A 20,813-nucleotide genomic window follows, 5' to 3' on the forward strand; every position below is an offset into this window, starting at 1 on the left:
GCCCCGAGATGCCGCTCCCACCCTCGACCCCTCCCCAATGAGTCCTCCAGACGGTTGGAGCCGGCGCTCGAGCGCTGGCGGTTGGTGCGCGCGGGAGCAGTGGGCAGGGCGGTGGGTGACTGTGCTCGAGTTGGACAGGGTATCTGTGGGCGGGGGTGGGGAGGAGAGAGAGAGAGAGAGAGAGAGGAGAGTTGTTGTTGTAGTGCGCAGGCGCAGGAGGTAGGGAGTGGGAAAAAAACGCCCGGCGCGGCCTCACGGCGCGTGCGCGGCGGCTCTGGGCCGGAATGCGCAGGTCTTTGGGGCTGGAAAGCCTGAAAGCTGGCAAGTCCTGAATGATAAAAAAAACAGGCGTCCCGGAGCCGCTGACTCGAGGATTTCCATTGCAGTAAGCAAAGTTTTCACCGAGGCAGTTGTCTCCATGCTGGCTGCGGGCCTGCATTGTTTTCTCTTGTGAGGAGGAAGGAAAAGCTGGTTTGGAGAGGAGGGGGGGTGCTATTTGATCATTTCTTTTAATTTCTTCTCTCTTTCCCCCTCCTGTTTTTTTGTGTCCTGAGGTAATTTTTTTTACCTCAGTTTTTTCTGGGGGGGAAGGGGTGAGAGAAATATGGAGGGCCCACGGTGTAGTGGGCTGAAGCAGAGCAGGCGATCCCGGTCTCAGAGGGACAGAGTGAGGAGACGGGAGGCTGCGAGCCGCAATGCACGGCCGCACAGCCCTTCCTCGGGTTCCGAGAGGGACGAGAACCCGAGCTCCGGCAAAACGGCGGCGATCCCGGCTTCATCCCGTTCCTGCCGGCCCCCTCGCCGCAAGAGAAGGGCATCGAGCTCTCAGGAAGAGGACATCATCGACGGATTTGCGATCGCCAGTTTCACCACCCTGGAAGCTTTGGAGGTAAGAAAAGAGGAGACAAGACAGCCCTACCCACCGCTGCACCACTGGGGGCTTTACATATCTCAATTTTTCATACACATTTATCCGAGTGTTCAGTCGCTACCACTTGTTATTGACAGTCCAGGCAGTACCAGTTTATCCATTGCCTGATCACTAGAAGCTTTCAGTGCGCAGATAAGGTAAGCTTTATTGTCACGTTGTTGCTGTCCTTGTATTAAAAAAAGGGGGAATAATCTGCACTGTTTGCAAAACAGATTTATTTTCCACCAAAGCTATTTTTAACCTTTGAACTATCCTTCAAGCCTCCTTCGTCTACTTTACTTTCTCAATCAGTCACTGTGAGGTTTTAAGTATGTGGTTATCCTTTTTTGAAATATCTCTTCTCAGTTGATGTTGAATTGGTCATAGATAAAATTCTAAGGTGCAGGTGCTAGTCTGACAAACGTTCTGCCTTTTTTAAAAAAAACTTTACTGAAGACACTTCCCCATGCAGCTTTGGTGAAAAAGGTGATTTCTCTCCTAACATCGTTAATAGTTGGCAAGAAATGCTCTGAGTGTTAGAAAACTGCCAACTTTTGGTAACATCACCAAAGTTTAAAAATATATTTTGAAATTAATGATGCTCACTTAAAAGCCTTGAAGGAGCATTGCTGAAGTTCAACTTTGGCTGAGTGAACAAGGTTGCTGTCTGATTCAGTGATATGTTTTGGTAGCTTTTCATTGCAAGAGAGATTTTTTTGTCATTTTCATTCTTACCTCCATTTATCTTTGGGCACACTGCAATGTTACTAAGTTATTCAGTGTGATTTTGGATGTACTTGTTGGTACGTTTTGTGCTGTCTGAACTTGTATTTTAATCTGCTGTGGGATTTGAGTATTTGTAGGTTAAAGCTATAATCCTACTTAATTGTCGAAAGAATGCATGTCTTCTTTACAGAATTTGCCTATAAAATAGTTCTTATTTAAAATGATGGGCTCCATAGATTAATACTATTTGCTCACTAATCTTTATCCTTTTAACTGTATATGATTTTGAGATTTGTGATAGGTGTGTGTAACAACTTAAAGCTGTGCCACTGATATAGGTGCACAAATTATTTACTTTTATTGCCAGAATTGATCTAGACTGTACAATTGCAACTAATTTAGATGGGGATTATTTTTGTGTTTGGTAAAGATTTAAATTTTTTAGTTTGAACTTGGAAGTGGAATTATTTTGTAACAATTGTAAGGCTGGGTACATGAACACAAATTCAAGATTGCTCAAATTATTCAATAAATATCTACCTGTGGTCCTGTGTAGATGTCTGCAGAGGATTATCTTAGTTGGGTGATTGATTCATTGTTAGTGTCCTGGACATGAGCTATATTTGTCAGTGGAATTTTATTTATTAATCTACACTTGAAAAATAGTTTTAAAATGTTATTTATAAAATCTCCTCCAGAATGAAATGTCATCTGTTGACAGCGAATATTTTAAAAGTTAATGTTTTAGATGAAATAGAATTTCTGTTTGATAAAGTTTCTCCATCAAAATCTGGTCATGAAATTGATTATAATTGTTCTATTAGTAATTAGGTTCAGAGCAGAAAACCTCAAAGAGAAGATTTTCAAAATGGTGGTTGAACCCTGGGGTTTTTCAGACAATGATTGAGGAAGAAAATAGGATTGGGAGAGATTGTGAACCTAAATAAGGAAATTATTTTTGATCAAATTTGCTGTAACACTTGGGAGGAAGACCATATTAGTAATTTTCATTCGCTGCTTCAATCAAGTAAATATCAGTCATTGATCTTAGCCTGGTTCTGTTGACTGCATGAAGATAGTTTATTTTAAATTGAGACAAGGATCCTGTAGTATTTGATTGAATTAATTCTTGGCGACGTTTTCCTATATTCTCGGCAATGTTATAAACCTGTGCTTTCTTTTGTTGTTTGAAAGAAATCCTACAAACATGTGAACAAGGAGCCAAAGTAGGCCACTCAAACCTGCTCTGCCATTCAAAAAGATCATGGCTGAACAGATTTTAATGTCAAGGGTGGCATGGTGGCTCAGTGGTCATCACTGTTGCCTCTCAGCACCAGGAACCTGGGTTAAATGCAAGTGTTGGGTGACTCTGTTTGGAGTTTGCATATTATCTCCATCCACTCGGTGCTCTAGTTTCCTCCTACAATCCAAAGATGTGCAGATGAGGTGGATTGGCTATGGTAAATTGCCTTGTAGTGTCCAGGAATGTGCAGGCTGGGTGGGTTAGCTATTATAAATGTGGGGTTATGGACATAGGATCGGTAGGCTGGGTGTGGGTGGGATGCTCTTAGAAGGTTGGTAGCCCGAATGGCTTCTTTCTGCACTCTGGGGATTCTACGATCGAGTCTACATTCCTGCATAGCCCTGATAATCTTTCATCCTCTTGGTTATCAAGAGTCTATCTACCTCTGCCTTAAAAATATTTAAAGATTCTGCATCCTTTGCGACTTGAAGAAGGGTATTCTGAAAACTCTCAAACCTCAAGAAAAAATGCTTTCTCATCTCTGTTTCAAATGAACAGCCCCTTATTGTTAAACTGACTCCTGGTTTCTAGATTCTCCCGCAAGAGGAAACATGCTTTCAACATCCACCTGCCCAAGTCCCCTCAGGAATTTATATGTTTCAATTATGTCACCTCAGACTCTTCTGAGCTCCTGAGATTGCAGGCCTAACTATCTGGCCTTTCCTCATTATACAATCCGACCATTCCGGATATTAATCTAGTAAACCTTCTCTGACTGCTTCCGATGCATTAACATCCTTCTGTAAGTATGGTGTACATCATTTAGGAATGTGTACTGAAACAGAACTTTAAAGTTGTTGGATACTTTTAAAGCTGCAGCTAAAAATGCCTGTGTTGCCACACTTTGCAAATATAGTACCCGTATTTTAGTGACTGAGGCACATGGGCTCAAAATATTATTGAAAAGTAACATTTGGTGTTGTCTTTGTGATCTACACATTAGCAAAAGTTGCTCTAACATTCATCTATGTAGAATAGTTACAGTATTAGAGATTTGAAATTAAAACTCTTAAAATGGAGATCGACATTTTAAACTGGTTCTGCTGATATGGATAGTTCCATATTTACTGATTATCTAAATGTGAAATAATTCTTAGAGCTGGTAATTTAAAAAATATTAATTTTAAAATGACATTGATCATAAAGTCGTTTGTTGTGGTTAAATAGCGAGATAAAATGCTTCCATGTTTCGTTATGCTACTGTGACATTTTTTGTTTTGAAACCTTCAGCCAAGCATCTTTTAGTGTTTTTCAAATGTTGCATATTACATGGTGTGTGAATCCTGCTTGTTGAATGTAGAATTGCTGACTAGACAAACAGTGTGAAAGAAAGAAAACTCCCATGTTGTTTTTGGGGGATTTTCAGGTGTACAGTCCCTGTTGACCGTGATTATCTATATTTTTGTGTTAATTTATTAATCAATTTGAATTTCCACTTGTGTGGTACTACTGCCTTTTTCTGTGCAGTCCAAAATGCTGTATTTTTAAAATCTGATTTGATTCTTTGGTAATGCAGTTGGTGCTAAAGTGGTTATGATTGGGCAACCTAAGAGCATGAGTATACCATTCAGTCTGTCCTTTCCTTTTGTGTCATTCAGTAAGATCTTTTAGATGTATCTTGGCTCCATTTATATGATTTGGCTCTAAATCCCAGCATTTTCTTGAATATCAGAATCTATTAACCTCCGATTTAAAAATTATTAATTGAATTGACTTCAATGTTTTTGTTGTGGTATTAAATTCTTTTTCCACTTTTTTTAAGTGAAGAAGTGTTTCCTAACATTTTTGAATGAGTTCGCTCTGATTGTAAGGTTATTTCCACTTATACTAGAATCCCTAACTGAAATAGTATAGAAGATTTTTTAAAATTATGACCTGTATGTCCTGAAGGTAAAATAAAATCAGAAAACACCTATCATTCCTTTTCTAATTATTGCTGTTTTGTTAAAGGCTTTCCAAATGTTGAAGCAAACAACATATAAAGGTGTAGCTCCATACATTATTATGTTACATTTTGAACTATGTCAAACTTTGTCTGATAAATTTATTTTTAATATGGTCATCCTTGGAGGTTTTATGTTTATATGGTTTTTATCTTATTAGAACTTGAAGAATAAATATGGTGGTTTTAGCATAACTCAAGGAACATGTCATATTCTGAAAAGATAGTCAGATTAGCTGTTGTGGTAACTTGCATTTCATAATCGATTGCAATAAAGTTTGGTGAATCAATGTACTTAGACTGCTTACACTGAGCAAAATGGATGTGTTTTCAAGTGATTTTTTTTTACTTATGTGGGAATAGCTGAACTTCTTTCCTTTTTCCTAAAACAATTAAAATTTGCTTGGACAACCTATCTTTTAGCAGTTCCAAGGAGAATATGCTTAATTTCTGCAAGATGGTATTTTAATGTTGGAATCTCATTAACTACGTGCTTGCTGAGAGAATGCTGAAATTTGATAGTTCTTGACTTTGTGTTTGATTGCAAACTTGGGAAATGTGTTAATCAATGAATGAATTAATTATATTGAGTTTTCTTTTCCTGTGGCTTGTATGGTCATGTCTTTTTTTAGTTCAATCCAAAACATTACTCTCACTTGATAACTTCAAGCTTCCAATGTATAATCTATTTTTGAAAGATAGTATCTTGGCTTAAGACTATTTTCAGAAACTTCGTGGTAACTCCCTTTAATTGGTCAGTGTTAGATTTTTAGCATTACTAGCTACTTCCAAAAATAACCTGTTGTTCAGATAAACACTTCACAAAGGTATGAATTTTTGTACTGAAAACGTAATATAATGTCAAAGAGTTACTTTTTTTTTCTTTCTTTTACACATTGAACTAAAACGCCTGTGTGTGAGGAGCATATTGAGCCTAACTGTTTGGCATATTTTAGATTAATTCAACAATGGCTAGCGAGGAAAATACTGAGCATTTACCTTTTATAGATTTGTAGTGCAAGGTATGGCTATACCTGAGGACTTGCTTTGCCCGTTTGGGTATGGTGGTGATAATAGTGCTTTTAAAAAATGACCAGTTTGCATCTTTAATAATCTTCTGAAATTTTGGATAACACAGACGGTAACCCATATTATTTTTGACTGCCTTTATACTGGATCTGTTGGATTGGATTGCCATTATTATGTGTGAGGAAGAGGACTAAAACGGATTCATGAATTCAAGTATTTAAGCAGCATAGTGTCTGCAGATGGTTTTGAGTGATGGTGACTATGTGTGAGAAGGGATGAAAATGTGTTGGTGGAAAAGCGCAGCAGGTCAGGCAGCATCCAAGGAACAGGAGAATCGACGTTTCGGGCATAAGCCCTTCTTCAGGAATGTGTGAGAGAAGGACCTGCCTGCCTGGTTCTATCTCAGAAGTTCTTATTTAACAACAACATGCAGGGCTTTTCTGTTCCGAAATCCTGCAAACAGTGACTTGGTAATATATGGTTATATTCGAACACAGTAAAATTAAGTATGTCTAGTATGTAATCAGTGCATATAATTTATCATTCATATCCTTTGGACTGGAATATTTTTAAATCAATTATTTACACTATTAATTCATTGAGATAAATGTTATGCAATTTTAGGAACCTCCTAGAAGCGTAATACAATATTTTAAACAAACACATTCTAAACTACTAATTACATGTTGGCTTTAAATTATTCAATGGCAACAAGAAGTAGTAGTTTTAACATATTTTTGGTTTAAATAATTTAAAATTTATTTTATGATGTACTGTGTAGTTGTTTTTGAAGTATAAAATAGTAATATTACTTATGCATGCTTCATTTGTAGTTAGAAATTATGGGCATATTTAAACCTGCAGAATAATATGGCTATATCTTGTTTTTATGTGATAGGGCATTGCAGGATGTGAGTTTAAACAACCCGAGGGTTTAATACAGTGGGAGAGTAAGGGAAAAGCTTAGATGTTAGTGGAATCTACTCTTAAATAACCAATTTCCTAAATTTTATGTATTTCTTTTGGAGGGAGTAAGAATTCATTGTTAGAGGGAGAAAATGATTAATATTTAATAACTTCGAAGATTTATCTCTGATATGAAAGAGGATTGAAGGGTAAATGCAGGATTTTAATTGAGATATTTTTGAAGTATAACAAAATTCTCAATTAATGCTAGCAACTGTTATCATTGCTACCTCTTGTAAGGAATTCTTCAATATAGGTGGTGATTGCTGTTCAGCACACTGGCCTTTGAGAATAACCCTTTTGTATATTGTGGACATTTCAAATTTCAGAGAGTTAGATATTGAAATGATATTTGAGGAATCCATATCCGCAATCATTAAAAATAAAATAATCATGAAATGCTTTCATTTTTAAATAAAGAAATGGATGCATTACATATGTCTTTGGCATTCAAAACACTCAAATGAAGTGGGAGCAGTGTTCTGACATAAGTGCATTAATGTTGAATGGTGGTGTTGATGTGTCTGATGTAAGGTGACATGAGCTGATTTTGTAATAAGTTTTGACTTTACATTCTCTTTAATTTCATCTTGTATCATTCAATAAGTATAGTTTTTCTGTCGTAATGCTGCTGTAAACGTTAAGAATTCTATTGTGGTATAGCATTAGATTGTGACAGTCTATGGTACAACTTTAATGAGATACTTGGTTGGCATTAGTTTTTGATACAGCATGTTGAGTTTGGTCTTCAGAGTACTGACTGTTTTTTCATGTTCTTAGCCACATGATTTAAAATAAAATTGGCATTTTAATAGTGGATTGCTAATATGATTTGTAAAAGTTCCTAATCTGTTAGCTAATTTCCACAGTAGGTGTTTTGTGAGATGGTGTACAGCACATCTGCCTGTCATTAACTTTAGTGCAGGTCTATTTTAATTGTTAAAATGCTGATTCTATTTTTTAAGGATTGCAGATAAAACTGGGATGTGTGGTCATTCAGTGATGTAAAACTTAGTAAACCTGATGTGTTTATTATCCTTTTTTTTAGGTCATCTTTCAATTTGCCGGTATAAATAAATGGATGTTTGTTTCGTTCTAAAACACTTCATTATTAATTTCCACAACATGTTTTGTGTGATTTGATTTTAAAACGTAGAAATTAATTTCACTAACTTGATCAGTTTTCCAAAGCAGGCATGAGTTAATTACAATGTTTGTCAATCCACAAGTTCACAGGTTGGAAAATGTTTCACATTTTGCTTTAGACATATCTTTGTTTCATGGCTTATCTTTTTGTTTCTAACTGTCTTCTACAAATTTGAAATTGTTTGCACACTACCACTTGCATGCCTTTGCCACTCTGCAATTCATTTTTTTTTTGCAGTCCTGTCACACAAACTCCTATGTGTTGTCAGCCTTTGCAAGTCCTCCCTCTGTGTTTGCTTTCTTCACAGTGCCCTGCTTCCCCTGTGTTTTGTCTCTGACTTCTTTCTATTAATCTGCCCTTACTCATTCACTCTTGTAAATATTCCAGCTATCTTGTACACAGATTCGATATCTATATGTATCAACACATTTGGTGGCATTTTTATGGCCCATATCTTTTTAAAATGTTTACTTCAGCTGTTTATTTCAAACCCTCCCAACACAACCACCCCACCTCACCCAACACCATCACCACTACCTCACCCAACCCTATCCTCAATAGTTTGAAGTTAAAAATCACACAATACCAGGTTATAGTCCAACAGGTTTAATTGGAAGCACACTAGCTTTCGGAGCGTCGCTCCTTCAGGTGATAGTGGAGGGCTCAATCCTAACATACAGATTTTATAGCAAAAATTTACAGTGTGATGTAACTGAAAATATACTTTGAAAAATTGATTGTCCGTCTGTTAATTCTTTCATCTGTTCGAATACCATGATAGTTTCACTTCTTTCATGTGTGAATCACAAAACCTTTTTTTAAAAAGTTGCATTCTCAGGTTAGCTGTTAACAATGGTGATAGCTAGACAAGGAGAAAGTGAGGTCTGCAGATGCTGGAGATCAAAGTTGAAATTTTATTGCTGGAACAGCACAGCAGGTCAGGCAGCATCCAGGGAACAGGAGATTCGACGTTTCGGGCACAGGCCCTTCTTCAGACAATATGTTGAAGGTGTTAGCCATGACTCAATTGTTTGGTTATTTATCTAGGGTTTTGATTCCATAGGTGCCAGTTGTCCTTTGATGCCTTGCTTAGATGATATGTCCAACTGTAAATATTGAGATATTTGTTTGTAGGGACGTGGTGATGTAGAATGAATGCAGATTTTAAGCAAATCAATTTAGCATGCCTATTACTTGCAATTTCCTCTACCCCTTTGATTAAATGCGAAAACGTTACTTAAAGTCTCACCAGCAATTGTTGTTTTCCACCTGACTCAATTCTTCATTTGGGGCTCTATTCAGATCACAAATGCTAACTTTCTGGGAACTGGTATTAACTTTACATGTCTACTTCCACAGCAAGGTGAACCCAACAGTTCATGTTGCTTCGTGTAACTGATGACAGGACGATGATGCAGTGTTACATGCATTTTCAAAAGTAAGAACATATATCATTATTGACAACCACAGGTTATCCCGTAGCACTTTACAGCCAGTTAAGTACTACTTGATGTATTAGTTACTATTGTCATTAAAGAAGCATTACATCTCACTGCAGTTTATGGGAGATTGCATGTATGATTAAGATCAGATTATCTTTATTTTGTGCGGTGTCTTTCCATTGCTATATTTGAATATGAATATTGACCAGGGCATTAGGGATAATTCCCCTGCATTTCTTCAAAATAGTGCCTTGAAGTCTTTAGGTCAATGGGACCTGTGCTTAATGTTTAAGAATTCTTAAGATTTATTTATGCAGTTTTGTGTACAATTGACCACCTAAATATCTAAGGAACATACAGGTGACAATATAAATACTCCATGGAGTGACCATAACAAACCATGGCCCATGGGATTAGAATCATCAAACTGCCTTGGGCAAGAGTCACCTTTTTTGTATGCCAAATTGTTAGGAATTTGGCTGTACAGGGTTATAACATTTTTAAAAAATATATCTAATATCTTATCTAAAAGATGACACCTTCTAAATGGAGCACTCTTTCAGGACTGCCCCGGAGTGTTGGCTTTGATTTTTTTTGTGTGCTCAGATCATGGGGTGGTATTTGAATGCACACCCTTGCATTTCCCATGACAAGGAAGCAACTGATCCATATCTTACACTTTTATTGGAGAGATTTGTACTTATTGTTTAGTTGATTAGAGAAATGTGTTGAGCAGCCTGTTCCCTATTTAGATTAAGGATCTTTCTTTGACTTAAGGAACTGAAATGTGGCCTGCTCGGTTGAATATAGATATTGTATATCACTAACCATTTATATTTAAGACATGGTAGTATAGATTGGATGATTGCAAATGTCCTGTAGTATTCACAAAATTTGCATTGTGCGTACATCATAAGTTTCTGAGTGTTACAGTGCTGAGTTGTCTGATTGTTTGTTGGTATGGCAACCAGATATGGGCTGTGGGTTTGTGCCAAACTGTTAAAGCACAAAGTGTACTTACTAATGGCTGGAAGGGAGAAAGAAAACAGCTCGGATCTTAATTTTATGTAGTTTCACTATTTTGTTTGACACTAATTTAACAATGTACAAATGGGGAGTAGGCCAATTATCTATCTCCTGGACCCTATTTTGTTGTTCATTTAGATCATGGCTCATTTGTAGCAGCTTCATCTGTCCATCACGGCTTCATATCCTTTACCCTTCCCAAAAAGCAAATCATTCCCTTTTGTGAAAATTTCTGTTGACACAGTATTCACAGCCTTTTGAGAAAGAATTGCAGATATTGGTTCCTTGTTCAGTGAAGAAACATTTCCTGATTTCACACTCAAATGTCTGACTCTAATTTTAAAATAATGCTGTCTTATTCTGAACATCCCCACAAGAGAAGGTAGCTTTTTTGTATCTATCATATTGAATTGTTTATAATTTTAAATATCTTATTAGATCACGTATCGTGGAAAAAATGCCAATCTCACAATTTAAATCTTTAAGCCCTGTGCAATTTGTGTGGATGTATATTGTGCTTCTTCCAATGTCTGAATGATTTTCTTGAGGTTTATTGTACAATATTAAACACAGCATCCTAAATGGGACCTGAACTTCTGTTGATATTTCTGATGCATTTCTGTATTTGTAGTGATGCTGGGAATGATCAGTTGTTCAGTCTTGTATTCTTGTTCATTTAACAAAGTCACCTATAAAAATTCAATTGGAGTTAATAACGTCAGTTATCTTTTAATGTACTATTTGCAAAGTTATTAATTTATTAGTGCTGATTGCAAGATACATGGGGTTGGTTGTGTTTTTGGACTATCGCTGTTTGCCTCTAGTCAACCCTTCTAAGAGCTTCAATTTAAGATATATTTAATATGAGTATTCTAAGCTTCTGAAGTAAAAGGAAGGAAAAATTGCATATGAATAAAGAATCATATGTTTTAACTATAACCAATGATAAATTCTTAGCAATGTTGGGGGAGAGGCTTGCTTTTGAGAAATTTGCAATTCAAATATTGGATCTTTTGTTTATTGTTACAGTATAGCTAAGAAAGTTGGTAGTGTAAATAGTTAACAATTATATCAATTCTAAGCACAAATTTTAGTGAAGTTAGAATCAAAGGAAAGCTTACTGAAGCAAAATGCTCAGAAATCTGAAATGAACAAGGGGTTGAAATACTTAGCTGGTCAGGCAGTGTCTGGAGAGAAATAGTTAATGTTTCAGGACAATGAACTTTGTTCAAAATTGCTTCCTGTCTTATTATGGGTAATCATGTCCTCTGTTCTGATCCCAGGAGTGTAGAACAGTCTGTGTGGGCAAAATAGATAAACAAGTTCAAAGAACTGCAATTTAATGAGACAGATGTATATATTTCCTAATACAATGTTATTTACTACTCTGTCCTCAGCTTGTCAGCATCAGCCTTTGCATAATGAGACTTGAGTAAATAATTTAGTTTGGCACTTTTGTACCAAGTGGTGAGGGGATGCTTCCATTTCGAGAGGTATTGTCTTTTGTCTGAGAGGTTAAATATGTCCTTGACTTCATGGCAGTATTAAAGAAAAGCTAGAAAAATCTCTTGTCTTGGCTAATGTTTAAGTTTGAATTGCATTTTATAAAGAAACTGCATATTATCTGCTTGTCCTGTTTGTGGGGCCTCAGTCTACAACATTGCCTTCATTTCAAAAATGCTTAATTGGTTATAAAGTGCTTTGTAATGCCCTGAGGTCATGAAAGGTGCCTAATAAATATCGATTTCATAACTTTTACTTCACTCTTGTACTTTGAAACAGGCACATGAGTAGTAGACATGCAGCTTTCAATGTCCAATCTCAAAAACACTAGATTTTCATGGATCTAGTATACTGTAGTCATTAGCTGTCACCTGTTGAAACCAGTAATCTATGAATCTGTGTGGCTGCATGCTTTTGTTATGCTACTACTTTGTGTGTCATTACACAAAAACAGAAAATCAACTCTTCTTCAATTCCTAAATCAGGTCATGAAATTCTGACACTTCCTTGTACGCGCTATCAGTAGCAGCACTGCCAAAGAGATCTTACTCCAGTGAAATTTCTTCCAATGCTACCAGAGTTTGTTTGGCGAGATTGTATTGCAAGAAACCAATTTTTATTTCTGTCCCCATGTGGATGAGCAGCTGTGAAATTGACCAGCTTACAAAGTGCAGGGTCCTATTTAAAACAAAATGGCCCTTTTAATAATCTGTGATCAGGTGTCTTAGAACCAAGTTGAATGATGGAGAATTGAATTCCTGTGTTTCTTTGCATGCCTAAGAAATCTTGGGCAATAAATGGTTTATTGGCAATGCAATGGAGAAATCATTTCCAAAAATAAAATTTGTCACAAAGTCAATTTGTTGGCTGGATGGCTGGTTTGTAATGCAGTATGATGCCAACAGCACAGGTTCAATTCCTGCACTGACTGAGGTTACCATGAAGGACTCTTGACAATTTCTCTCGTCACTCAGCATGGTGACCCTCCGGTTAAACCACCATCAGTTGCTTCCTAATGATGTCAGGAAGGAAATTCATTGCTTTGACCCAGTGACAGTGAAGGAACAACATACAGCGTTCCAATTCCAGGTGATGTGTTTTGTGAGGGTAACTTTAAGATGGTGGTGCTGCCATGCATCTGCTGCCTTTTATCTTTCTAGATGGCAGAGGTTGAGAGTTTAGTGTGCTGTCAAGAGGCTGGATGAAATGTTGCAGTGCATCATGTAGATGGTACACACTGCTACCATGCATTGGAGTGTTGTTGGACCTGCACTCCTTCAGGCAAGCAGGGAGCATTCTATCACATTCCTAACTTGTACTTTGCAGACAGTTGACAGGCATCGAGATGATTTACGTTTTGCAGATTTTCTAGCCTTTCAGAGCATCAATTAGGAATAGGATATTCAGCCATGCTCTGTTATTTAACGTGATCGTGGCTGATCAAACACTTCAATGTCTCTTACCCACATTAGCTCCATAACCTTCTACCCATTGGTAATCAGAAATCTATCCATCTCTACTTTAAACATCTCAAAGACTAAGCTTCCACGACCCTCTTGGGGAGCTAGAGAGATACACAACCTTCAATTTAAAACTAATTCTCCTCATCTTGGTGTACCTCTTATTTTTAAATTGTGTCCTGGTTCTAGGCTCCAACATCTTGAAGAAACATCTTATTTATATCTACTTTTGTCCATCCTTTTAAATATTTAATAGGTTTCAATAATATCACCTCTTATCCTTCACAATTCCAGAGGATGCAGGGTAATTTTCCCAATCTCTCTTCATAGGACAGTTTCATCATCCCTGGAACAAGTTTGGTGAACCTTTGTTGCACTCCCTCTGTGGCAATAAAATCTTTCCTGGGATAAGGAGATCAAAACTGAGTTAGGTTCTTTTTCCTGAGGCTCTTACACACTTGATGCAACTGCAATATGCCAATTTCTGTGAACAGCAACCAAATTATATTAAGCAAGTACAAGCTGTGGAGAAACCCTGAACACTCTCTTCGCAATGCTTGTGGAGCGTGTCCAGGGAAGCTCTCTGAACAAAGGAACAGTTCTTCTTTTATACAAAATCTTTACATCACAGTTAGTAATGCCCACAAGACAACCCCCAGTCACTCCCTCATAGTCACATACCCCTCAAGGCACAGTGCAGTGACCACATCATTTCCATAAATAATATCATTCCTTAATGGCCAAATCTGTTGTGAATCGTTTTTTTAACTGCAGGGAGTAGTCAAAATTCCAACTGCAATGTCCTTAGTGATTTGAAATAGGATGATGATGCAAATGTAAATTATTTATGAATAATAGGAGATGGCCATGTAAATGGCTCTGAATGGCAAGGGATGGGAATATAAATTCCTTACAATCTACCTGTAAGTCAGAGGCATCACACCATAGCCTCGGGACATTCAATTTCCTGCAAGTCAGCAGAGCGAATTAACTCTTTAATGTCTCAACTGCACATCACTCAAGGCGCAGTCTAACCAAGCTTCTATATAATTGAAGCAAGATCATGTTTACAAATCGTCTTGCGATAAGGGCCAACATTCAATAGCATTCCTCATAGCAACTGCATGTAAGGCTTCTGTAACTTATTGACAAGAACTCCCAAGTCTGCTTGCATATCTATGCTTTCCAATGTCTCATCATTTGTGAAATAATCTATACATTTGTTCCTCCTACCAAAGTAGATACCTCACATCTTTCTACATTATATTCAATGGGCTTTAGAATCCCTACAGTGTGGAAACAGGCCATTTGGACCCATGAGTCCACACCAACCCTCCAAAGAGCATACCACCCAGACCTATCCCCCTATCCTATCACTGTAACCCTATGTTTTCCACGGCTAACACACTTAACCTAGCCATCCATAAACACTATGGGTAATTTAGCATGGCCAGTCCATTTAACGTGCACATCTTGGACTGTGGGAGGAAACCTACGCAGACAAGAGGAGCACTGCAAACTCCATACAGACAAGGATGGAAATGAACCCAATTCCTGCTGTTGTGAGACAGCAGTGCTAACTGCTGAGCCAAGGTGCCGCCATGTTTTTGCCCAAAAATAAGTCTTGTCTAAATTCTCCTGAATCTGCTTTACGTCTTTCTCATAACACACAGGTGATGTGCTCTTGCCACATTAGTTGGTTCAGTTGAGTGTCAGGCCAGTGATAATAGGCAGCATGGTGTGGAATTCAGTGATGTAATGCTATTGAATGTCAAAGAAAAATGAATAGATTGACTCTTTTGAGATGATAATCATCTGAAACTCGTGTAGTGTAATGTTGCTTGCCACTTGTCAGCCAAGTCTTACTGCATTTGGACATGGAATGCTATAGCATAGTTTTTATTTGTCATTTCTACCATATGCAACTGATACAGTAAAAAACGAGACAGTGTTCCTCCAGGACCAAGATGCTACATTGACAGCATAACTACATGGAGAAAGTGAGGTCTGCAGATGCTGGAGATCAAAGTTGAAACTTTATTGCTGGAACAGCACAGCAGGTCAGGCAGCATCCAGGGAACAGGAGATTCGACATTTCGGGCACAGGAAGGGCCTGTGCCCGAAACGTCGAATCTCCTGTTCCCTGGATGCTGCCTGACCTGCTGTGCTGTTCCAGCAATAAAGTTTCAGCATAACTACATGATCACACAAAAGGTGGCATAAAGTGCATAAGTATAAAACAAGCAAATTACAGTATCATAAAAGAATTATAATTAATAGACATTGTTCTAGCAACAATTCAAAGTCGCCTAAAGAATTTCAGATGGAAAAGAATCTGATCGTACAGTGTTAAGATCAGTGATGGCCTGGGGGAAGAAACTGTTGCACAGTCTGGCCATGAGAGACCAAATGCTCTGGTATCTTCCGTATGACAGGAGGGAGAAGAGTTTGAGTGAGGGCTGTGTGGGGTCTTCCACAATCCTGTTAGCCTTTTGGATACAGCTTCTGGTGTAAATGTCTGTAATGAAGGGAAGATAGATCCCGATGATTTTCTCAGCTGTCCTCACTATCCTTTTGTAGGGTCTTATGATCCAAGCCAGTGCAATTCCCGAACCAAGCTGAGGGTACTCTCAATGAGCCCTTTGTAGAATGTGGTGAGGATGAGTGTGTGGGAGGTGGGCTTTCCTCAGTCTGTGCAGGAAGTAGAGATGCTGCTGGGCTTTCTTGGCTATGGAGCTGGTGTTGAGGAACCAGGTGAGATTCTCCACTAGGTGGATGCCAAGGCATTTGCTGCTCTTCACAATCTCCATGGGGGAGCTGCCAATGTCCAGCGGAGCATGGTCTCCGTGCCCTTCCCTGAAGTCAACAATGATATCTTTCGTTTAGTCCACATTCAGAGACTGATTGTTGGCTCTGCACCAGTCTATTATCTGCTGCACCACCTCTCTGTATGCTGACTCGTTGTTCCTGCTGATGAGACCCACTACAGTCGTGTCATCAGTGAACTTGATGTGATTTGACTTGTGCATTGCTGCACAGTCATGTGTCGGCAGGGCAAACAGCAGTGGACTGAGTGTACACCCCTGGGGCGCCACCGTGCTCAGTGTTGTGTTGTTGGAGATGTTGTACCCAATCCAGAGTGATTGAGGTCTCCCAGTCAGGACGTCCAGGATCCAGTTACAAAGGGAGATGTTCAGGTAGTTGCTGGATGCAAAATTCAAATGGAGCATGAACTTAGTTTGAAATTTGTGTGGGGCAATTAAGCTAGAGGAAAAACAGCAGCAGTCCTTCTGGAGCCTTGTGTCAGAAAGCAGTCAGCATTGTTGGCTTGGGAAGTAGTTAGATAGGTGCGACATCCACAGTTATTTTGTCTTAAAAGAAGAATTGAAATGTTGCTGAGCCAAAATTCTAATGAAGGATTCCATCTAATTTTACTTTGGAAAATAGCTGGAAAGCTAAGGAGTTTAAAATGAATTCTGGAGAGTTGTGGCATGTCAGTAGAATAGTTCCAGGAAATATTGGTGAATTTTCAAGATTCTTATAAGGGAATTCTTGGGGATGAGGTTATAAAAGGTAGAACTGAGGGGATCCAAGATGGCGGCGATCTAGGATGATCGCATTGCAGAGCTCAGGACTGTAGCACAAGCGGGATGAATTTCTAACCCACCCAACCCAAACCATTGTGATATCCTGAGACTCTAGAAAGGTCGTGGTGTCTCTGGAAACTGTGAAAAATTGACTTAGCTGCGTTTTTGCTGTCCAGAGATGGCGATGAAGGGAGGAGGAGAGTCAAAGGCCGGGCCCGCGGCCAGCCTGCAGGATCCTCTGACTCCATTACTAACCAGACCCAGGTGAAATAGCTCGCAAAATCTCGCTAGATGCTGGGTAAGCAGATGGAGGAGAAGCTGGCCCCGATATGCAGTAGGACAGAAAGCATGAACAGCGACTGGGAGACCTGGAAAAAAGGACGGTTGAGGTTGAGCACAGAGTGGTGGAAGCAGATACCCGTTCTTTCCAGGATAGGATCCGAGCCGTTGAGACGCAGGTCTGTGGTTTGCGTGACCAAGTGAGTGATCTTGAGAACCGGGGCAGGAGAAGGAATATTCGGATTGTCGGACTGCCCGAGGGCAAGGAAGATGAGCGGCCTGTGGAATTTATTGAGGAATGGTTGCCGAAATTCCTTAACTTGAAGGCTGGCATGAGAGGCTTGAAGATTGAGAGGGCTTACTGGGTCACGGCGCGGAGATCAGGGCTTGGTCAACGTCCCCGTCCTCTGGTGGGGTTTCATCACTATAGAGATAAGGAGAGAATCGTGGAAGCTTCCAGAATCCAGGGAAAGGATCCGAAGGCCCTAATTTAAGAGGGCTCTAAGATTATGTTCTTCCAGGACTTCTCGGTGGCGGCGATCCAGAAAAGAAAATCCTATGACAGTGTCAAGAGAAGACCTGAGGGAGCTTGGGATTCAGACCTCTGAGGTATCCGGCAGTGCTTCGGCACATCTTAGATGGATCTGTAAATCTCTTTCTGTTTGAGAAGGCAAGAGACTTTGTGGACAAATTAACCTAATCTGAACAATTTAGTATGTACAAATAGTGGTGTTGTTTGGGTATGTATTTTTTTAAGAAAAGAAGTCCAGTTGGAGCTTTCTTTTTCCTTTTTTTTTCTATTGGTAATAATTTAGTTTAAACCAATGTTTGGTGGTGGTTCAGATGTGTACTTTTAATTTCTAAGTTATACCAGAGGATGGGTGGGGTATTACCCCTTTTTTTTTCTTTTAAAAAAAATCTTTATTGCTATTTCATGGTGTATTTACTTTCTTTTCTGCTTTTGTTTATGGTGCAGCTCTAGCTAGGAGGAGATGGTTGGGATGGCTAGATGCCTACTTATGGGCAGTTTGGGATGTGTAGTTGCCCCCTTTGGGCAGGGGGTGAGTTCCCCTATTCAGTGCCATTGGTGCTTTATATGTTTGGTTTTTGTTGTTTTTAATCTTTGATAGTTTTTTAGGTTTGTTAAATGTAGTGGTTTTAGTTTATGTAGTTTTAATGTTTGATTGGTCATATGACACTAAAGCTCATTAATTTGTGGTTTGAGTTCCTCCTCTCTGGAATTTAAATGTTACTGCAGAAGGTTATGGCGAATGACTTGATTAAGTGCTGTACCTGGAATATCAATGGGAGTCGCTCACCAAGTAAGAGAAGGTACTTTTGAACCTTAGAAAAGAGAAGGTCGATATTGCTTTGTTACAGGAGACACACTTGGATGATAGGGAGCATTTGAAACTACAGCAGAACAGCTTTGATTGGGTTTACTTTTCATAATTTTCTTACCAGAAGTAGGGGAGTGGCTACATTGGTTGGGAGGAATCTCCCATTTAAGTTACTAAAGGGAGGTTTGTAATTCTTAAAGCCCTGATAAATGGAGAAGAATATGGTGTTTCAGTCTCGAGTCCCGGCATATCATTATAGGGAGAGACTTTAGCTGTCTTATGGATCCCACAGTAGAGATATTACCAAAGGTCCCTCGATACCCTCTGTACAAACTTAACAATTAGTGGATCTGTGTGTGGAGTTAGGGTTGGTGGACGTCTGGAGGCATCTCCACCCTACAGGCAGGGATTTAACGTTTTTTTTTCCAATCCGCACAGATGTTACATCAGGATTGATTTTTTTTTTTCTCTCTCTGACCCCTGTGGCAACCTTGGACTTGGTGGCATCTTGTACAATTGGTAATATTACCATCTCTGATCAAACTCCAGTATACCTGTTGGTTAAGATTAAGGACATTACATGCAGTAGTTTAGATTACATTACAGCGTGGAAACAGGCCCTTCGGTCCAACAAGTCCACACCGACCCGCCGAAGCGCAACCCACCCATGCCCCTACATTTACCCCTTACCTAACACTACGGGCAATTTAGCATGGCCAATTCACCCAGCCTGCACATCTTTGGACTGTGGGAGGAAACCGGCGCACCTGGAGGAAACCCACGCAGACGCGGGGAGAATGACTGTGTGGAGTTTGCACAGTCACCTGAGGCGGTTTCGAGGCACTGGCTAATGGATCTCTTTATCCTCAAGGATAATAAGTTTATGGAGTATTTCTCTAGAGAATTTTGGGCATTCCGAGACATTAACTCTGGCTCGGTTAGTAGCCCATCCGTCCTTTGAGAAACTGCCAAAGCCTATGCCGAGGGTTAGTTATTTCCTACTTTGCCAGCAGGAAGCGGCAGAAGGGTGAGCAGCAACATGTCCTCGAAGCACGGTTGAAGGCAGCCGAGAAGGCTTACTTTGACAGGCCCTCATTGGTTGAACTACAGAAGATTACGCCACTGCGATCTGCATTGAATTCCATGGTCACGTAGACAGAAAAGAAAGAGGTTACTTTTGCAAAACTAAGGTTATATGAGCATAGTGACAGGCCAGGCAAATACTTGGCATATCTCCTCAGGAAAAGGAGTGCCCCGTAAGCCATTACGGTGATTAGGGAAGGGTCTGGGAACCTAATGTGACTCCAAAAAGATTAATGTGACGTACCAGAGATTTTACTCTAAGTTATGCCAATCTGAGGGTTGTGAGCAGGGGCGGACCAAAATGGAATCTTTTTTTTAAGGACCTGGAGCTCCCAGGTGTGACCCCCGAACACGAATCCTTTCTCAATACCTCCTTATCAGAGCAAGAGGTGCAGGAAGCTGTAAAGCAGCTTCAGAATGGAAAGGCGCCCGATCCTGACGGACTTCCCAGCGAATTCTGTAAGGAATTTGCGAACATACTGTCAGGCCCAATGCTTAATATGTTTAATGACTCGTACAGCTATGATCCTCTCCCTCCATCTCCGAGAGAGGCCAATTTTTCGCTTATTCTTAAAAAAAAAAGGAAGGTCCCGGAGGACTATGCTTCATACAGGCCTATTTCACTCTTAAATGTGAACTTTAAAACCTCTCTAAGACTCTCACGTTAAGGCTGGAGACTGTTACCTTCTATTGTTGAAAACGATCAGACGGGCATCATAAAGGGCCTGTCCTGTTCGGAGGCTGCTTAATGTAATTCAAGCATGTCAGCAACAGTCAGGACAGGGATTGATGATTTCTCTAGATGCAGAGAAGGCATTTGACTGAGTTGAAAGGCCGTACCTTTTCTATACTCTGGAGCAGTTTGGTTTGGCTGAAGTTTTTATTAGATGGCTAAAGTTTCCCAACAGTGACCCTCTCACTGCGGTAATCACCAGTGGGGTACGATCAAGCAATTTTAACATTTTTAGGGGCAGCTGGCAGGGCTGTCCCCTTTCGCTACTGCTTTTTACACTGCTGATAGAACCATTGGTGGAGCCATTCGTAGAGATCCAAATATATCAGTTCCAGAA

General features: G+C 39.5%; 1 protein-coding gene across 10 annotated transcripts in view; it reads left to right on the forward strand.

Moving 5' to 3' along the window:
* The first annotated feature begins 306 nt into the window (after nt 1-306).
* fbrsl1 (fibrosin-like 1) overlaps nt 307-20,813 on the forward strand; it is a 1,023,586-nt gene continuing 1,003,079 nt past the window's right edge. For 6 of the 10 annotated variants that reach the window (XM_043715444.2, XM_043715447.2, XM_043715445.2 and 3 more), the window contains exon 1: nt 308-889. In XM_043715444.2, the coding sequence (XP_043571379.1) occupies nt 605-889 (285 nt within the window). In that variant the 5' untranslated portion in view covers nt 308-604. Of the gene's footprint in view, nt 890-20,813 lie in introns of all 10 variants that reach the window. The other 4 variants (XM_043715450.2, XM_043715453.2, XM_043715446.2 and 1 more) reach the window with 3 other exon arrangements.

Source organism: Chiloscyllium plagiosum, unplaced genomic scaffold, assembly GCF_037043375.1.
Source record: "Chiloscyllium plagiosum isolate Xiang-an unplaced genomic scaffold, Cpla_swu_hap1 HiC_scaffold_24, whole genome shotgun sequence".
Classification (NCBI taxonomy): Eukaryota; Metazoa; Chordata; class Chondrichthyes; order Orectolobiformes; family Hemiscylliidae; genus Chiloscyllium; species Chiloscyllium plagiosum.